Source organism: Pleurodeles waltl, chromosome 9 (assembly GCF_031143425.1).
Source record: "Pleurodeles waltl isolate 20211129_DDA chromosome 9, aPleWal1.hap1.20221129, whole genome shotgun sequence".
Classification (NCBI taxonomy): domain Eukaryota; kingdom Metazoa; phylum Chordata; class Amphibia; order Caudata; family Salamandridae; genus Pleurodeles; species Pleurodeles waltl.
Window position 1 is genome coordinate 1,126,246,463 of NC_090448.1, and position 20,794 is coordinate 1,126,267,256.

At 44.6% G+C, this 20,794-nt stretch overlaps 1 protein-coding gene across 4 annotated transcripts in view; it reads right to left on the bottom strand.

The window, feature by feature from the left end:
* Nucleotides 1-20,794, bottom strand: part of ZFYVE26 (zinc finger FYVE-type containing 26) — a 449,330-nt gene that overhangs the window by 282,537 nt on the left and 145,999 nt on the right. For all 4 annotated transcript variants that reach the window (XM_069208874.1, XM_069208871.1, XM_069208872.1 and 1 more), the window contains exons 18-20: nt 16,793-17,014; nt 5,171-5,276; nt 3,666-4,414 (exon numbers count right to left, since the gene is read on the bottom strand). In XM_069208874.1, the coding sequence (XP_069064975.1) occupies nt 3,666-4,414; nt 5,171-5,276; nt 16,793-17,014 (1,077 nt within the window). The remainder of the gene's footprint in view (nt 1-3,665; nt 4,415-5,170; nt 5,277-16,792; nt 17,015-20,794) is intronic.

A 20,794-nucleotide genomic window follows, 5' to 3' on the forward strand; every position in this document is an offset into this window, starting at 1 on the left:
CCGATGTGCAGCGACATCAACAAGATTTGAAGCGCTCTGAGGTATATTACGCACATTAAACCAAATACTCTAAAAGGCATACAGGCCTGTGGCCAAATCGCTAGTGTGATTGGTGGATGCACAAACAGTGGCATAACAAAACGTGAGGGGGCCCACCTGCAAAGAACATGAAGGGGGCCCTTCCGGAGTCACTCACAAGCTTTAAGCCAGGGTGCTGTGCTGAGGGCCCCCTCTAGACCTCTGCTCCCCCCTGCACTGCAGGGGCCTTTGTTACGCCCTGTGCTCAAAATAGTTGGACATATGGACCTGCCGGAAGCCGATATATGCTTTCTGAATTGGAGCCCTGTAAACAACAGATGTTACAATCATCCAATTCAATGTTACTCAGTGTTGTTGACCGTTGTTGGAAATGGCCATTTTGCAAGGTTATGCCCAAACTTTTCACCTTATTCCTGCTATTTTTTCTGATTTGTTTTTGCTGGTTTATTGTCTCTCCACACTTTACCACTGCTTATCACTGCTAAGGTGCAAGTGCTCCTTATGTAAATTGTATTGGTGATTGGCTTATCCATGATCTGAATATATGATTTACTACTAAGTCCCTAGTAAAGTGCACCAGAGGTGCCCAGGGCCTGTAAATCAAATGCTACTAGTGGACCTGCAGCACTGATTTTGCCACCCACATGAGTAGCTCTGAGAACATGTCTCAGAGCTGTCACTGCAGTGTCTCAGTGAGCAGTTTTAATCTGCCAATTCGACCTGGCAAGTGTACCCACTTGCCAGGCCCAAACCTTCCCTTTTTATACATGTATGGCACCCCTAAGGTAGGCCTCAGATAGCCCCATGGGCAGGGTGCAGTGCATGTTAAAGGTGGGACATGTACTGATGTGTTTTACATGTCCTAAAAGTGAAATACTGACAAATTCGTTTTTCACTGTTGGAAGGCCTATCTCTCTCATAGGTTAACACAGGGCTGCCTTTAAATAACACTAAAGTGCAGTTTGCCTTTGAGAGCAGACAGAAATTTGGAGTCTGGGGTCTCTGAACTCAGAATTTAAAAGTACACCTTTTGGTAAAGTTGGTTTTTATTTACTCTGTTTGAAAATGCCGCTTTTAGAAAGTGTTACAAATAAACAGGGTAACCCAATATTCCCCACAGAACTGGGTAATCTAAACTGTAAAGCACATAATGTTCATAGAGGAATCATTTGTATACAAATATTTCAGCGATATTAAATACTATTAATGTTGTAATTAACCATAGATTGAATTCTATAAAAGAATAAAAGATGTATTCAATTATGGAATTTAATCTATGGTTAATTACAACATTAATAGTGTTTAATATCGCTAAAATATTTGTATGCAAATGATTCCTCCATGAACAATGTGTACTTTTAGAAAGTGGGCATTTTCTTGCTTAAACCATTCCGTGTCTCTACCTGCTTGTGTATTCCACGTCTGGGTCAGACTGACAGTTGGGTGTTGTGAATTCCCTCTAGACAGTGGCACAAAGGGAGCTGGGGTGTAGCCTGCATATTTTAAGTTATCTGGGGTAGAGTGGAGGGAGGAGTGGTCACTTACACCCGAAAGAGCTGTGCCTGCCCTCACACAATGCAGTCTCTGACCCCCTGGTGTGTGTCTGGGGCCAGGCAAAGGCAGGATCTTGCCAACAGGGAGTTTCGTTTGAAGTTTGCCTACTTCAAAGGCAGAAAGGGGTATAGGTAGTGGACCCAAAACCTCAGACTTTAAGAATCTTTCGGGATCAAGAGGAACGTCTGCCAAGGAGAAGAGCTGAAGAGCTGAAGGAGGAGTACTGCCCCTTTGCTGTGTGTGCTTTGCTGGGTTGGCCTGCAGTTGCTGCTTCTGCCTTACCAGAGAGCAAAGGATGAACTTTGCTGTGTATCCTGCTTGAGGGAGTTCTCCAAGGGCTTGGAGTAGAGCTTGCCTCCTGTTCGAAGTCTCAGGGACACCAAAGACTTCAGTTTTATCTGCCTACAGCACTGGGAACTGTGTGTTTTGTGCTGTTCATTACAAAAAAACACTGCAACGCCGCCAATGATGCCGCTGGCCTGCACTGTGACCTGCTGACACCGCATGGATCCCGTACTGCCCCACTTCTCACTGCAACCCTGGTCTCACAGACGCTGCCATCTGACGCCACCACGAGCCGCTGCTTGCACCGTGACCTGTGGGCCCGCACTCTGGCATTGCCTTGCTAACACCGGAGCCTGGGCATCCCCGACGCTGCCACTCCTGCCAACACCGGCGCTGCTGCTGGCATCGTGGCCTGTGGACACCTCTTGTGAGGTACACAAAGCACTGTCCCGCATCGCAGCCCCGGTCCAATGATGTCAGCACCATCGACTCTGGTGTCGTCACCAGGCGTCCCTGCCTGCACTGCGACCATGGGACGCCGCACGGAGCCCGTCCCGCGCTGCACTAATGACTTGGGCCTACCGACGACAGCGCTTCAGCAACGACGCCGCCACTGTCTGCACAGTGACCTGATGACACCGTACGTCACATCGCCCCGCTTTATACCGTAGCCCTCGTCTCACTGATGCTGCTGGATGCTGTCAACGGGGCGCTGCCTGCACCGTGACCTGCGAGCACCGCATGTCACATCGTCCCACTTCGCACCGCAACCCTGCGCTCCTGACTTCATCAGCCCGGAGTTCGATCTGCAACGCGCATGACTTCAATGGCCCGATGACCCCCCGCACTGACCTCCAGAACTGACGCCAGTGGCGCCGCTATCCGGATCTCATTGCGAGGATCACGATGCCCTGCATTTCCAAGGTACTTTTTGCAGGTCTTCCCGACACCGTAGCTGGCCCACGAATCCACAGCTGGCCTAAACTGTTGGTTTTGTTGATCACAATGCTGTGATAGCCCCAGGTGGAGCTATCAACTTCAAGGAACTGTATTTCTATGGTAATTCTTGCAAAGTTTATATCGTTAGTATTGTATGTTGGATTTTTATCATATTAGGTCTTGTTTTATATAGATAAATACTGGCTAATTTTCTAAAACTGATGTGGTGTCCTTTTGTAGTGTTTCACTGTTTTACTGCATGTTATGTGCAGATACTTTACACAGTGCTTCTGAGATAAGCCTGACTGCTATCTGTCAAGCTACCAAGGGGGTGAGCAGGGGTTATCTGAGCGGGTATCTCCCTTTCCCTGACTAGAGTGAGGGTCCCTACTTGGACAGGGTGCAAACCAACTGCCAAGAGACCCCATTTTTAACAACCATCAAACAAATAACGAGTGAGCCGAGTCTGCGGGGATTTGAACCCGTGACCTGCAAATTGTACACAGATCTCAGCAGCAAATCAATTCTAGCAAAACAAGGAAACCAGAAGCCAGGAATCCGCTAGTCCACATCACCGCACAGCAGGATTCTACTCCTGCAATGCATGAAAGAACTCATAACGTAGGCCAATCCACCATCATTAGCAACTCAAATCCTCTATGTCTTTCGGTCTGAATGGAAGTCATCCCATCTGACAACCCAGTCATACCAATAGGGAATGCATTCCACATGTGCACAGTTCAGAATTATTCATACTCTTCTATAACAATCTTTTGCTTTCATGTTGGATTTGCTCATATAAATACAAATATACAAACATACCAAGAAAGAAATGTGAAGTAACTTACCCTCAACAGCTGCACAGCACAGTACTAAATCTCTCACTGCAGGCAGATCCTCGACATAGCCCGCATACATGTCTAATAGCAGTCCAGCTCTATGCCAGTCCTTTGATGTGAGTGAGTGCTGAAAAGCCTCTGTTAAAACACTGGCACTTGTGGAAGAATGCAGGCCTGACAGTATCAGAGATACACATGTTTTACCACAGAGTGCACCAACAGGGCTGCCTCCCTCCTCTTCTGTGATGGTGTCCACTGGCTCCAGCATTACAGTCAGGAAGCTCTGTAGAATGGGAAACTCCTTGAGCAAGAGTTCACACTCTTTAGCAATCTGCTCCATCTCTAGTGGGGATTCTTTTTTACTTCCAATAAATTCTTTCCAAGACAAACTTGTTTTTGGAGCTTTCTGTACCTTAGAAGCACTCAGGCATGCAATGACAGCAGTTAATTTTGACTGAGATATTAGAAACTCTAGTGTAGATGCAGTAAGAGCATACTGGCTGGAGTCTCCAGGTGAGAAGGAAAGTTCCTCGCAGATGCTTCGCTCACCGTTTATGAACAAACTAAGGTCTACCATTGTAGAGCCTGGCAGCCGGGTCTCTGTAAGCTGTTGTGTTAACATATAAATGTTAGCGACAAGGGACTCAGCTTGGCTCTCTTTCCGTGAGCTGCAGATAGGCAAGGTTCTGCAGCAGCAGGTCACAATAATCTGCTGTACATTAAGATTCAGCTCTTCAGCGCTCAATAATGATGACAGTCTGCAGATTTAAAAACAAATAATTAATACCTGTGCATATTAAAACTGCATCTGTAAGGTAAAATCGGAAGTAGCTGACTAGATCGTTTACAATTCTACTTCATAAATTGTATTTAGACTAGCAATATAAAAAAGTTTGTCAATAATACGAATAAGAATGTGGTGAGGGCATGAGCCAAACAGTTACTATCCCTACATTTGGAACAAACCACATGTTGTCCCAATCAGTTCCTACAGCATAACCATGCTGCTGGTATCTGTAAGGACATGGGACTCAGTTTAGAATATGTTTTAGAAATGGTGCATACTGGTACAGAAACTAGTGTGAGATAACCAACTCAATAACTGAACTACATCTACAAGGGTCGCACAGTATGCACAATGCACAAAACATGCACCTGATAATGGCAACAGACTGGTTAGGGGCAGCTGGGGAACTTTCTAAAAAAAGACTGATCTACCCTCTAAAAACAAAGAGCAAAGCAAGCATGGCAAGACTCCTTTGGACAACATCGCATCTTTTGTGCTCCATGTCATTTTCCTGGCAAGTTACTTTAAATACACAACACCCAGAGGCACGCAAAGAAAAGAAAATCATTTGCTTCAAAATAGCTCACGTCACTGTAGCAGCAGCAAGTTATGGAGATAACTGAGCAAACATTTCTGAGGATTGCAAGGAGCAACACAGCAAAAGTGAAGATAAGCCAGCCAGTACAGGAAAGAGGTAGATTAAGCATAAACAAAGGGAGAGACTTACCTGTCCGGAGGAACCTGCCTCTCAAACAGTAGGTGAGAAAGCAACTGAGAAGGCTTTTGTTGTAGCAGGATAAATGGATTCCCAACTTTCACTACTGCAGAATGATCTATGGGATAGTAAAGCAGGATGTTTGAACATAAAGCAACTGTCAAATGCACAATATTCTTACAAGGCACAAATGTGGCCATCCCTTTAAAAGAACAATCTTAAGTGCAAAAATTACACACATGATCTGAAAATACTACAACCCACCAGTAACATCATTGTATGGCACTGGCACATTTTTATAGATATACTAAATCTGCCACATTTGAGCACCTCAACATTATTAGGAGTAACCATTTAGTAAAATAAGGCAGACTGTATGGCATTCTCCCACTGGCTTATTCGGTCTGAGTCTTTCTTGCTTTTCAGAATGGCTTTTTCATCTGATGATTTAGACCCTCCCTAGGAGGAGTATGCTGGTGGTTCCAGGATCTCCCATGTAGATGTGATCCTTTTAAGTGTGCTGTAGGAAACTGGCACTTGTTGCAGTTACCCCCCTGATATTGATGCTAACTTGACTGAGAGTGTGCTGGGATCCTACTAACCAGGCCCCAGCACCAGTGTTCTTTCCCTAAAAATGTACCTTTGTTTTCACAATTGGCACACCTCTGGCACACATAAAAGTCCCTTGTAAAATGTACCAGTGGTACCAAGGGCCCTGTGGCCTGGAAGGGTCCCTAAGCGTTGCAGCATGTGTTGTGCCACCCTAAGGGACCCCTCACCTAACACACACACACGCACATTGCCTTTTTCTCCCCACCAACACACACAATCTGCAAAGTCGACATGGCATCACCCTCAGGGTGCCATGCTCACAAAACACTGCCTGTGGCATAGGTAAGTCACCTCTCTAGCAGGTCTTAGAGCCCTAAGGCAGGGTGCAATATACCACAGGTGAGGGCATAGCTGCATGAGCACTATGCCCCTACAGTGCCTAAGACCATTCTTAGTGCAGTGTGGCCATATTAAATATATGGTCTGGGAGTTTGTCAAAACGAACTCCTCAGTTCCATAATGGCTACACTGAATACTGGGAAGTTTGGTATCAAACTTCTCAGCACAATAAACCCACACTGACGCCAGTGTTGGATTTATTAAAAAATGCACACAGAGGGCATCTTAGAGATCTTAGAGATGCCCCAGTATTTTATCCAATCCTCTAGTGTAGGACTGACTGGTCTGTGCCAGCCTGCCACTAAGAGATGAGTTTCTGACCCCATGGGTTGAGGGCCTTTGTGCCCTCTGAGGCCAGAAACAAAGCCTGCTCTGGGTGGAGGTGCTTCACACCTCCCCCCTGAAGGAACTGTAACGTCTGGCAGTGAGCCTCAAAGGCTCAGGCCTCGGGTTACAGTGCCCAAACTAGTAGAAATGCCCGTCCCCACCCCGGACAAAGCCCCACTTTGAGCAGCCAGTTCGGCGGGAAACTTGAGAAAAACAAGGAGGAGTGACCACTTCAGATGGGACCATCCCTAGGGTGCCCAGAGCTGAAGTGACCCCCTCCCCTGCAAAATCCTCCATCCTGGTTTGGAGGACAGGGACCAATAGGGATAGGAATATGCCCCTCCTCCCCAAAGGGAGTGGACACAAGGAGGGTGTAGCCACCCTCAGGAACAGTAGCCATTGGCTACTGCCCTCTGACCCCTAAAACGCCCTTAAATCTTGTATTTAAGGGCTTCCTGAACCAAGCTAGTCACATTCCTGACTACCTCACAAGAAGAAGGACTGCTGAGCTGAAAACCCCGCAGAGAAGGCAAGGAGACAACAACTGACTCGGCTGCAGCCCTCCCGGCCTGTCTCCTGCTTCAAAGAACCTGCAAAAGAAAAGTGATGCGTCCTGCAGGTCCAGCGACCTCTGAAAAACCTCCAGAGGACTGCCTGCATCACCGAGGATCCAGAAACTCCTGTGGGCAGCGGCCCTGTCCAAAAGAAAAGAAGAAGAAACTGCTTCTAAAGGACTCCCACCTTACTCCAGAAGCGTGAGTCCTAACCACTCTGCACCCGACGCTCACAGCCAGAGTCCAGGTGGCCAACCGACCAGAGAGGACCCCCAGGCGACAGCAACCAAGTGCCCACCCTGGGTTGACCTCTCCACGACAATGCCTGCAGAGGAAATCCCACGAACCCCCCTAACTGCGACTGCCCTGGACGAAGATAACAATGCCAAAGGACCCCCTGAACCCGCAGAACCAAGGCCTTGGAGAAATCGACACCCAGTGCAGCAACGTCCAACAGGCGGCCCTCTTCCCTGTCCGACCGGTGGTGTGCCCGAGACAACCCCTGGACCTCGCATGCAGAGCCTGAGTGACCCCCGGGGTCCCGTCATAGAGTTCCATTGGAAACCCAACACCCTTGTTTGCACCCTGCACCCGGCCGCCCCTGTGGGTGTGGGATTGGTGCCTACTTGGGGCCCCTCCAGTGCTCCTGTAATCCCCCCTGGTCTGCCCTCCAAGTCGTGGGTACTTACCAGCTGGTAGACCAAATTCCAAGTACCCCCGTCTCCACAGGGGCCCACGTTAATTTGGTTCCTCTTTGACCTCTGCATCTGACCGTCCAAGTGTTGTTGGTGGTGGTGGGTGTTCGGGGTTAACTGGAGCCCCCAAGGGTGGACTACCTATATCTAAGGGACTGGAACTGTAGGTTATGTGCTTACCTTTAAAATGTTATTTTATTTTCTTCCCCCAGGAACTGTTCAGAAAAATGCAGTGTCCAGTTTTGAAATAGATATTCTCTGTTTACTTAAAAACTGTTTTCTTTGCTAAAGTGAAACACAGTTACATTGATATCTATGTTGAGTACTTACCTGCAACAGGAACTATTTCTGAGACGAATCTTGTGGTTCTAGTAATAAAGTAGCAAAAGAATATTTTTCTTTAGAAAAACATGTTGGTCTGGAGTCAAATCATTGAGTGTGTGTCCCTCATATTGTCTGTGTGGGTACAACAAATGCTTAACGCTACCCTCTAAAAAGCCCAACTGCTCAACCACACTACCACAAAACAGTATTATCTATTTTTGCCTCTGTCAAGCCTCTGGGGACCCCGGGACTCTGTGCACACTATTTCTCATTTTGATATAGTATATACAGACTCAGCTTCTTACATGCGTTTTATAACATGATCTCCAGCAGCTGTACATTTGGAAAGAATGAGGACGGTGCTATGGCCCTGGCTATGGTGGCCGTGTCTCCGCCAACTTGCTGGCAGTGAAGACCGCCACATTATGAGTGTGGCAGGCTGGCCTCTGCCAACCCGCCACATCCCCACTCAGACCGCCAGTGTGGTTGAACCCACTGGGCCGGAGATGAGCATCTCCGACCCGGCGGTCCATAGAAGACTGCCAGCGGTTATATGAGCCACCTTTCCACCAGGGTTACTGCGGCAGTAGCACCAAAACGAAAACCCTGGCGGAAAGGCTACCGGTGACAGGGAATTTCTTCCCTGTCACCAGTAGATGATTCCCCCACACCTCCAGCAAGCACAATACCGCCCCACCATGTACAGCGTACCCCTGCAGGTACAGCACCCCTCTCCCCCCACATATATGCACATGCACACAGACACCCACACTCACACTGCATACACTCATTCACCCACACTGATATACACGCATTCACTCACATCCATCCATACACGCATTCACTTCAACAATCATACTTGCATTCACTACAACTCTCATACTCGCATTCACTACAACTCTCATACTCGCATTCACTACAACTCTCATACTCGCATTCACCACAACTCTCATACTCGCATTCACTACAGGGATCCCAAGGAGACCCAGAATTAGTACTCAGGATCAGCTCTTTAGTTTGCTGAAGAGAGATGGTCAGGAACTCCAAAAATTGGAAGCCTGATTCTGAGAAGGAGTAACGGTCAGCTCTTTAATGGTTTTAAACAACAGCTTAGAGGCACTCCTAATTTTATCAGAGAAGAAAGCTGTTTGTGTGGCGTTAATGGCTAATTTGTAGGGGGCCAGCATGGTTTTTATATTTAGCTTTTTCCAAAAGTTTACCCTCAGAAGAGGGAGTATACAGCCACTGCATTCTTGATGATGACATTTAGAATGTAGCTCCTTGAGTTCAGCTGAGAACTAGGGAGCAGAAGGTTTGGTTCTGGTCACCAAGTCAGAATCTGATCATGTGAGAGCGGACGCAGATAAGGATATCTGTCCAACATATCTTGTACTGCAGCCTTTAAAAATGGGCACTCTCCTAAGAAGAAACGTTTTTTTTTTTTAACAGCTCATAAAGTGTGTTCTAGAGCTCATTATGTTCCTTTTTTTCATATACTCAAAATGCGACAAACTAGTTAGGCTGGCAGGAACTCAAATGTCAAAGTGTCATAAGTGCAATACAGGCTTAAATGCAACAAAGACTAGCCAACTTTTCTACTTGCAGCCAGCAGGTTTTGTAATTGATAAATACATTTTCAGAATTTTGCTACGTCAGTGAGTTCTTTCATAGTTAAAACTAAGTTTATTGCTTATGCTGAAGTTCTTATACCTTTGCTTAAAACGAGAGGTTTGAGCAAAGTGTAACGTACAATCCTCAGTGCTGGGCAGCAGCAGAGTAGACGGCTAAATGATTCAAGTTTATACACAAAAAGCCTGCAATTGGTTAACATGGAAAGGCATTGCCATTTTGCGTTCATCTCTTTAATCCTCAGGGCCATCAGCCCTGCAGTCATGATTCACCACAAGCACCCTTTTCCACCTGCACACTTTAAGTATGGCTGCATTGTCAACGGAGGCGGGTAAGACTCGTAGGATGGTTTCAGGGCTGCTACCATTGGGTCCGTATTTAATTTAGCCAGATCTGTTGTCACTGAAGTAAGTCTGATCTGCTTCTTCAGAGTCGCTTTGAGGGTGGATTGCATGAGAAGTAGAGCGTCTAAAGCTGACTGGTTGATATGTAAAGATTGCAATGAGGCGTCTAAAAAGTTCGACCCAGGATTATAATTTAGGTTGAAAATGCAGCGGACTGAAGATTTCAAGGTAGTAGGTGAAGCTGCGGCAACCCTGTAATAATACTTATTAGTAGAGTAATAACTCTCTGAATAAGGATCACACAGTTGGAACTTGCCTCTGCTCCACATCCAAAGTGTCACTTGCCTATCTGAATCTGATACAATACTCTAGTTTGCATCATCATATTGGCAATAGGAACAGAGGAAATAGGGCATAAAAACACACACAGGGGGGTCATTCCGACCCTGGCGGTCCATGACCGCCATGGCGGAGGGCGGCGGAAGCACCGCCAACAGGCTGGCGGTGCTTCCTGGGCTATTCTGACCGCGGCGGTAAAGCCGCGGTCAGAAAAGGGGAACCAGCGGTTTCCCACCGGTTTTCCCATGGCCCAGGGAATCCGCCATGGCGGCGCTGCTTGCAGCACCGCCATGGGGATTCCGACCCCCTTCCCGCCAGCCTGTTTCTGGCGGCGTCCACCGCCAGAACCAGGATGGCGGGAACGGGTGCCGCGGGGCCCCTAACAGGGCCCCACAAAGATTTTCACTGTCTGCTTTGCAGACAGTGAAAATCGCGACGGGTGCCACTGCACCCGTCGCACCCCTGCAACTCCGCCGGCTTTTGACGGTCGCCCGCCGGCCCAGCGGGAAAGTTGGAATGACCGCCGCGGTCTTTTGACCGCGGTGCGGTCATTCGGCGGTAACCTCATGGCGGGCGGCGACTGCCGCCCGCCGCTGTCAGAATGACCGCCACAGTGTCTCAAAATCGGTAAGCTGACTGTATATATTCAGTTTAAACACATTCAAATATACCTGCACATTAAGGCAATTAAAAGAACCTCTAGATATGAAAATATCCAATCTCCAGGACCATATTTTCATAGCAGAGGAGCTGATAAATAAGTTTTTCACAATTTAGGTCCAAAACCATGAATAATCCAGGCTTCTACCCTACTTCAAGAATATTCTGCAAGTCTTGGACTTGATATCTGGCATACAGGATGAAACTGGTACACAGGGAAGCAATGTTTCCAACCGCCACTGCCTTAATCATTTGTCAATTCATCTTATGGTTCAAAGCTAGGTACAAATTGCCAGTGGGGCCTCAACTCACCTCTGAAACTGCTAACCATTTCAGAATTTCAGGTTGTCTCAGTGCACAAAAGTGGTGCTACATATTGCAGCTTCAGCTACCCAGTGAAGTAAAGTCCCTCTTGCATTTCATTAATTTGATTAATTATAGTCACCATAAGAACCACTTAAAGGAAGAAAACGCTTTCTTGGCATCCAGACTTACAGATTTTAATGTCTCTCCCAAATAAAGACTAGTTTATCCTTATTCCTAACCTAACAGACCTACACAAAATAAACTTGCTGTGACCCAGAATACATCTAGCCTCATCTTCCAAACTAGATTGTCCCTCATTGGGCAAGGATCCCAGTAAAACTCTCCCCAATATGTTGGTAATATATTGGCAGGTACCTTATTTTGCCTGGTTCTTGCAAGGCTCGTAAAGGACTAACGTTAAGTAATATATTGAAACAGGGCTCTCTCCTTTCTCAAAAACCTTGTTATAGATGTAATACAATTGGGGAATCAACAAGTGACAGAACATTAGATAAACCTCGATCAGGAGACCAGCAGCCACGGCTGTTGGTAGGACATAAAGCATTATATTACAAAGCTTCCTGATCAACCTGTATTGTTTCTAACTGGAAATATATCTGCCAGTGAATCATATTTTGATGGACAGGACATGCAATTCATTTGGTTGATCAAGAAGCAATCACATGTCTCCTATAAGGCCAGAAAGTTCTGCCTTATCTGTAGCATCTCCTGCTTGTTAATAATCCACACTGGGATGCTGTGAAGATAAGGTTTAGGATGGGACAAATAATGCATTAATTGCATCCTCGTCATGCCACCACCACATCACATTCACAAATATCCTTCACAAACTGAGAACTCTTACTCATGGCCAGCAACCACAGCAAGGCCCTATTCATATTGCCCCTCACACTGTGATACCATGTAGCCCATGAACTGTAACAGTACTGTGCCAAGAAATCTTTTAGAATGGCGTGTACACTGTACATTTTATCATTCATTTAAGTTCCCTTAGTTGTCTATACAATTCTCATGTCGAAGCAAATCAGTGGAAGATCCTACCTGGCCATTTGGCATGTTAACTGATCCAACTAAAGTAACACTGACTCCTCTTAAGGATCTGACAACTGATAAAGACTGAGAATGTTCTATTATATATAGTAGAAGGGGAGGAAGTGCCCTACTCATTGCTATAGACGTAAAGATTATAAGGCCAGACTCCATTTTAAGTAGGCCAAGCTTCCATTTTCTGTATTTATACAGAATCATTAGCATGTTGGCCTTTCACGCAAAAATCATCTGTCCTTACTTTTCCAAGACTCTGTGAATGTGTCAAGTCACTCTGATATAGACATCAACAAGACACATGATGCAATATCAGCCAGGAACAAGTGCCTTGTTATCTCAAATTCGAGATCAAACAAGAACAACAGCCAAAACAATGTAGTTGGAATTGTCATATTTTAACCTTATTTGTTTAAAAGAGTGCGTCTTTGACTAGCTTCTTGGCGGTCACTGGTTGTGTCAAACATGCCTAAGGTGATGTTGGATACTCTGCCTGAAACAAGATGTAGTGTAAAAGGACAGACACTTGTCAGGAGAGGTTATTCACCCCAGATTATCGTGAACAAGATACAGCCAGAGAAAATCCTGCCTGCCAGAGTTGCTGCCACATCACATTTTCTATGAAAGTTGATAACAAACTCAAGCCTGGGAGGAGCTGATGCTGATACGAAGCATGCTTGCCTTTCGCTTGAAACACTGGCTCCTTGATGCCTGATAATTACAGAGTTAGGCTTTAAAAAGGAATGCAGTGTGCTCATCTCTCCAACATAATCTAGATGCAAGTTATTCTACTCCATGCTCTTAGCGCACAGAAGTAGGTTTTACGGGTGTTACGTTATTAGAGGACATTTTAATCATGTTACAAATGTTTATTTTATTCTCGTTATTTGTAACATGCACTCGTGTTGTTTTAATCGTCTTCGGTGTGGTTGTTTTAGTTATGCTGAGTAACAGGATGCACCTTTAGAAATAAACAGGTTTTTAGTTTGTATCTTTTTCTTTGCATAGTTTGTGTGTGTGGTACTGGAGAGAACATAAAAGTGTTAATTTTGGATCCTTGTTTAGGGACTGTTATGAACCCAAAAGCACGGATGACACTTCAATTATATGTTGGGTAGGGTTCTGCAGGGCTACAAAAACCTGTTTTTCACATTAAAGCGTTCACTCATGTCACCATTGGGTTTATGCAAAACGCCTTACACTCCAATTAGCTATTACCTACAGCTCACACATCACCACCTGTTTTACAGACAAATAAAACAGATATTGGCACAGAGCTCGGAAAGCAAAACACTATTTAAAAGATATGGTCAAATTATGGGGTTACTGAGTACCAAGGGGAGCTGGCAGTACAACTGAGCTAGAGGCATAATCGGTTAATAAAAAGAACAAGCATTTACAATAGAATACATCTCACATTTTCTTGCGTTAGAGCTATGCACTTAGTAAATTTATAACAGGGCTTTTCTTTGCCACATAAATTGGTCATCCCTGCCTCATAATTGAATCTTTTCCTGCCATATAATTCCAGTGGCCCAACATTTAACCAAAGCACTTCCATTTACCTTCTTCTACTATATTTAATACAAATATCATATAACCCTTTATCAGAAATAAACTTTTGGCATTAGATGGTAATGCTCAAAACACCATAACAAAAATGTAAGTAGGGACGGATTGGAGGGTGAAAGGAAAGAGGGAGTCGGAAGTAAAGATGAAAAGGACAAGTGGCGTAGTAACTGTGTCATGGGCCCTGGAGTAAGAAAGGAAAACGGTTGATTGCAATTTCTATGGGAAAATACAGCAGTAATTAGAGTTGAGTGAGGTCCATAGGTCCATAGGTCTCTGGGCCCTAGTACCACTTCACCCATTGCTCCATTGATAACTAGGCCTCAGGAGAGATAGCGGATGGGGCAGAAAAAGGGAGGCGAAAGAAATTCAGACAAAAGGAAGAAATAGAAGGGGTCGCAAAGAAATAAAATAAAGAAGGGAAAGAAAGAACGAGAAAATGAAAACACAACTAAGAGAAGAAATAAGGCAAACGTGTGAGACAAAAGAAAAAAGGGAAGGAAGCTAGCGAACGAAAGATAAAGAGGAAAAAATAATGAAAGACGTGTGAAGAGAAGGAGAAAAATGAACATTTGAGAAAAAAAGATGGTGAAAGAAACAAGCAGCGAAAGAACCAGGGGCAGCTATGTACTGACACATTTCCCACAGACAGAGAATGGGAAAACTACTTTGACACGTTGGGTCTGACAAGTAACTTGTGGCTTCCACATACAGACCAGAAAAAGAGGGACTTATAGTAAAACATGAATTGACAGCTAAAGATAAGAAAAACACCAGAGAAAGGAAAAAAGAAAGATCTAAAAAAAAAAATCAAAGGATGCATACTGAGTCAAAGGAAAGAGCACATAAAAAAGCAAAGAAAAAATGAAGGGAAAAGAAAAGAATAGTGAAAGAATGAGCGCCTGATGAAGAAAAAAGAGAGGAACAAAACAAGGAAAGAAATAACCAAGTTTTTGCGAGTTTGAAAGAGGAGGTAGCAAGAGGAAGAGGGAAATAAAAAGGGAGAGGAGTAGAAATAAACAGTTGAAAGAAAGAGCGAAACTGTTAATGTGTAGATTTTAACAGCTAGAAAGAAAAAATTGGGGGAGAAAGAAAACACTGAGAGTAAACAGGAAAGGAAAGAACGGAGTGAGATAAGTGAAACAGACCCTCCCAAATAAAGACGGCATCTAAGAATAGATTTAATCGGCTCCCCCACATCCTCAAACAGAAGTCAGAGTTTGAAACAGAAGGGGGCGCTGCAGAACAGCAAGAGGTGCATTAGCAGAGTTGTATGTGAACCCCAATACAGCAATATTGGGGCACCTTAGATCAGGATTGGGGGTATAGACAGAGCTGTGTCCCAGTCCAGTGCTGGAATAACAGAAAGGCCGCAGGTGAAGAATGAGAAATGGAGCAGTGTGTAATTCCTGGTATTGGAATAATGAGGCGCTGCAGGTTAGGGTTGAGGTGCACTGAGATGTATGTGGGCTGCAATACTGGAATAGTAACGGGCACACCAGGTCAGAAGTGAGGTATGTTAATGGAGCTGTGTATGGCACCTAGTATTGGTGTGCCAGTGTTGCTGAGTGTTACCCTGGAGGTGTCCTGGTGAAGTTGCGAGTGGGGCCCAATACGGGAGTTGGATTGCCTCAGACCCACAGACCCGTCCTGAAGGGCATGTGTGTGAGCCTTAGTACTGGGAAGAAATGTGCACTGAATGCTAGAATTGATGGATTCTGGCAGAGCTGTGGTGGCTCCCATCAACAGTGGCATTGGATGTTAGACTTGAGGTGCACTGGCTGGCTGCTTATTGCTCTTGTGGGTCCAATATTGGCTTTGCAGTGGGACTGAATAATATAAGAATTGAGCTGCTGTAATGGAACTGTATGTGAGCAGGGTCCCAGTATAGGAAAGGAAGTGACCTTGCAGGGGTAGAACTGAGGTGCACTGAAGGGAGCTGCGCTCAAGGTCGCGAGTACTGGAACAGCAGAGTGTACTGACTGTAAGAACTGAGGTACTCTGGCAGACAGCGTATGTGGGGTTCTGGCAAGGGCAGAGCTCAGGGCTTGGAGTTTGTAAACTGAGGTGCACTGATGGAGCTGCGCCTGAGGTCCCAGTACTGGAGCAGCAGAGTGTACTGACTGCAAGAAGAGGTGCTCTGGCAGACAGTGTGTGTGGTGTTCCTGGCACTGGCACAGCTGAGGGCTTGGAGTGTGTGAACTTAGGTGCACTGATGGATTTGCGAATAGGATCCCAGTATGTAGCAGAAGTGGGCACTGTCTCTAAGGATTTCAGATCTCTGGTAGAGCTGGGTGCCTAGGCTGTAAGCAATTACAAGCACTCCTCCACCCTTGCTCTCAGCACACCAGCAAGGACGACTTGGTAAACAAAATTCAAGCCAAGGAAAGGCGGGAGCCAGGCAGCTGAGAGAGGGTGCAAAAAGCCCACAAAGACCAAATGTGACCAAGATAACAGCCTGATTTATAGCCTTTTTTTACAGCTAAACTCAGAGGAAGAATGCTTTGCAAATGAAAAGGGAAGCTTCCTTGGACAGGAGCAGGAAACAAAGTAAAACAAAAGTCCCCTCCAGACCAGATAAACAGGACAAAGCGTAATTACACAGTAGTTGGTCACTGCTCCCACACAGAAGGAGGAGGGACAAAGAGGCATGACTGACCACTAGCAAGGAAGGATTTTTAAACAACACGGACACTAACAAATTAAATAGCTGAAAGCCCACAGAAAAAGTATACTTAAAAGTATACAAGCAGTCGACCTAAAAACAAAAGTATAACCTCATATTACTCATTTTCAAGAACGGGCCCAATCAATATTCTAATAAGCATCTCTCATTTCAAAGGAAGCAAGGAACCTACTAGGGCAACTCACCTAAATCTGTATTAATACTTCGCACTAGAACTGCTGCCAGCGTATTGATGTAATCAAAGAAGCTTCGCACATAGTCAGGCCAGGGCTCATGGGATTTCCCCATCTGCAGGTCCAAATTTTTCAATAGGAGTTTCATTTGACTGCGCACTGGATGCGCCTGCAGCTCTTGCGGCTTGGCGGAAGCTTGCTCCATCAGTGTGGCCAATACATTTGCCTTTGGTTCTAGATATAAGACACATTAATTCACAGTCACAATGGACTTTTAAAATAATAAAGATTGTTTTGCTTAACTATGAAAAAGTGCCCGGCCATATTATGTGGACACACAATTGACCTGTAACATAGCATTACAGATAATCTTATATCATCTTCACAGGTTAAACCACATGGACATCACAGTCACCTTTCCCAGACATCTTTCCATCACAGCCTGTATATTTATCAAAATGTGCAGGCATGGTGACTGACAAAAATAGAGGATGAGAACGCTTCTCAGGAATAACATGAAACAAGGTTTTAAAAAATAATATTTATTTTCTAGAATGCTGACTAAAACAAAGGAAAAAAAATCCGTTTCCAGTCAAATTCAGAAATGGCAAAATGTGTTTGGGATACTTTATCACAGAGAGGAAAACAACAAACTGTCTAATCGACTTCTTGACTGGAATGATAGAATAAGGCATTACTTTGTAAATGGTCTGGTCAGTTTTCCACTGTTTTTCTGTGAGGATCTGTTTCCTGCTGTCTTGTTCTCTTTAAACCCTAATTCTGTTGTAGTGTTTTCAGTCAAATGCAATACAATATATTTAATTTAGCTGATTTATAAAAGAAAACAAAAAGTGCTTGCTATGGGCTTATTGTATGGTCATTTTACTTTCAATTTGAAAACATAACAATTAATAAACTGTAGTCTGGAATCCCCGTGCATGTGTGAAAATAAGCTACCTTTTCTGAGCTTGAGAGAGAATCTAAAGGAGAATGAAAATGTCACTTACCCAGTGTACATCTGTTCGTGGCATCAGTCGCTGAGATTCACATGGTATGCATGAGCTCGCCATCTGGTGTTGGGTCGGAGTGTTACAAGTTGTTTTTCTTCGAAGAAGTGTTTTCGAGTCACGGGACCGAGTGACTCCTCCTTCTGTGCTCATTGCGCATGGGCGTCGACTCCATCTTCGATTGTTTTCCCCGCAGAGGGTGAGGTAGGAGTTGTACTATAGTAATAGTGCCCGCGCAATGAAAAATGTAAGTATGTACCTATTAAAGGATTAAATAATATATATACAAATGTTCAAAATTGAAGGTAACTTCTGAACTGCTACAGGCTTCCGGGGAGGTGGGTGGGTCCATGTGAATCTCAGCGACTGATGCCACGAACAGATGTACACTGGGTAAGTGACATTTTCAGTTCGATGGCATCTGTCGCTGTAGATACACATGGTATGCATAGACTAGTAAGCAGTTAGTTCCCCATAAGCGGTGGTTTAGCCTGTAGGAGTAGAAGTTGTCTGAAATAGAGTTCTTAATACAGCTTGACCTACTGTAGCTTGTTGTGCGGATAGCACATCTATACAGTAGTGTTTGGTGAATGTGTGAGGCATAGACCAAGTGGCTGCCTTACATATTTCCTGCATTGGGATGTTTCCTAAAAAGGCCATTGAAGCACCTTTTTTCCTTGTTGAATGTGCCCTGGGAGTAATGGGCAGTTGTCTTTTTGCTTTAAGGTAGCAGATTTGGATGCATTTAACTATCCATCTGGCTATACCTTGTTTTGATATTGGGTTACCTGCATGAGGTTTTTGGAATGCAATAAATAGCTGTTTAGTTTTTCTGATGTTTTTTGTTCTGTCAATGTAGTACATTAATGCTCTTTTGACATCTAATGTATGTAGTGCTCTTTCAGCCACAGAATCTGGCTGTGGGAAAAAAACTGGTAGTTCTACCGTTTGATTTAGATGGAATGGTGAAATAACTTTGGGTAAAAATTTTGGATTAGGTCGTAGGACGACCTTATTTTTATGTATTTGTATAAAAGGCTCTTGTGTTGTGAACGCTTGAATTTCACTTACTCTTGTTAGAGATGTAATGGCGATGAGAAAGGCAACTTTCCAGGTTAGGAATTGTATTCCGCAAGAGTGCATGGGTTCGAAAGGTGGGCCCATGAGTCTTGTTAGAACCACGTTTAGGTTCCATGAAGGAACAGGTGGTGTTCTTGGTGGTATAATTCTTTTAAGCCCTTCTATGAATGCTTTGATAACTGGTATCCTATACAAGGAAGTTGAATATGTAGTTTGCAGGTATGCAGATATTGCTGCAAGGTGTATTTTAATAGAAGAGAAGGCTAGCTTTGCTTTTTGTAAATGGAGCAAGTAATTTACTATATGTTTTGGAGTTGCGTCTAGTGGTTGTATCTGATTATGATGACAGTACCAAACAAATCTTTTCCACTTACTTGCGTAGCAGTGTCTAGTGGATGGCCTTCTGGCCTGCTTTATGACTTCCATACACTCTTGGCTAAGTTGTAAGTGTCCGAATTCTAGGATTTCAGGAGCCAGATTGCTAGATTCAGCGATGCTGGGTCCGGGTGTCTGATCTGTTGGTTGTGTTGCGTTAACAGATCTGGTTTGTTGGGCAGTTTGATGTGTGGTACTACAGACAGATCTAGCAGTGTTGTGTACCAGGGTTGTCTTGCCCACGTTGGTGCTATTAAAATGAGTTTGAGTTTGTTTTGACTCAATTTGTTTACTAGGTAAGGAAGGAGAGGGAGAGGAGGAAAAGCGTAAGCAAATATTCCTGACCAGTTCATCCATAGGGCATTGCCTTGGGATTGCTTGTGTGGGTATCTGGACGCGAAGTTTTGGCATTTTGCGTTCTCTTTTGTTGCAAATAAGTCTATTTGTGGTGTTCCCCAGAGTGTGAAGTAGGTGTTCAGAATCTGTGGGTGGATTTCCCATTCGTGGACTTGCTGGTGATCTCGAGAGAGATTGTCTGCCAGCTGATTCTGGATCCCCGGAATAAACTGTGCTATTAGACCAATTTGATGGTGGATTGCCCACTTCCATATTTTTTGAGCTAACAAGCTTAACTGCGTTGAATGTGTTCCTCCTTGTTTGTTTAGATAATACATCGTTGTCATGTTGTCTGTTTTGACAAGGATGTATTTGTGGGTTATGATTGGTTGGAAAGCTTTTAGTGCTTGAAAAACTGCTAATAATTCTAGATGATTTATATGCAGTTTTGTTTGATGTATGTTCCATTGTCCTCTTATGTTGTGTTGATTGAGATGTGCTCCCCACCCTGTCATGGAAGCATCTGTTGTTATTACGTACTGTGGCACTGGGTCTTGGAAAGGCCGCCCTATGTTTAAATTTATACTGTTCCACCATAGAAGCGAGAGGTAAGTTTGGCGGTCTAGCAACACCAGATCTAGAAGGTGACCCTGTGCTTGAGACCACTGTGAGGCTAGGCACTGTTGTAAGGGCCTCATGTGCAGTCTTGCGTTTGGGACAATGGCTATGCATGAGGACATCATGCCTAGGAGCTGTAGTATTGTTCTTGCTTGTATTGTTTGGTTTGGAGACATGTGTTGAATGACCCTGTTGAAATTGTGGATCCTTTGTGGAGTTGGCGTTGCTACTCCTTTTGTCGTGTCTATTATGGCTCCTAGATATTGCTGTACTTTGCTTGGCAGAATGTTTGATTTTGCAAAGTTGACGGTGAACCCTAGTTTGTAGAGGGTTTGTATGACTTGATTTGTGTGGTTTGAGCATTGTGTGAGCGAACTGGTTTTGATTAGCCAGTCGTCTAGATACGGGAACACATGTATTTGCTGCCTTCTGATGTGTGCAGCGACTACTGCTAGGCATTTTGTGAATACTCTTGGAGCGGTTGTTAAACCAAAAGGCAATACTTTGAATTGGTAATGTATTCCTTTGAATACAAACCTTAGATATTTCCTGTGTGATTGATGTATTGGTATATGGAAATATGCGTCCTTGAGGTCTA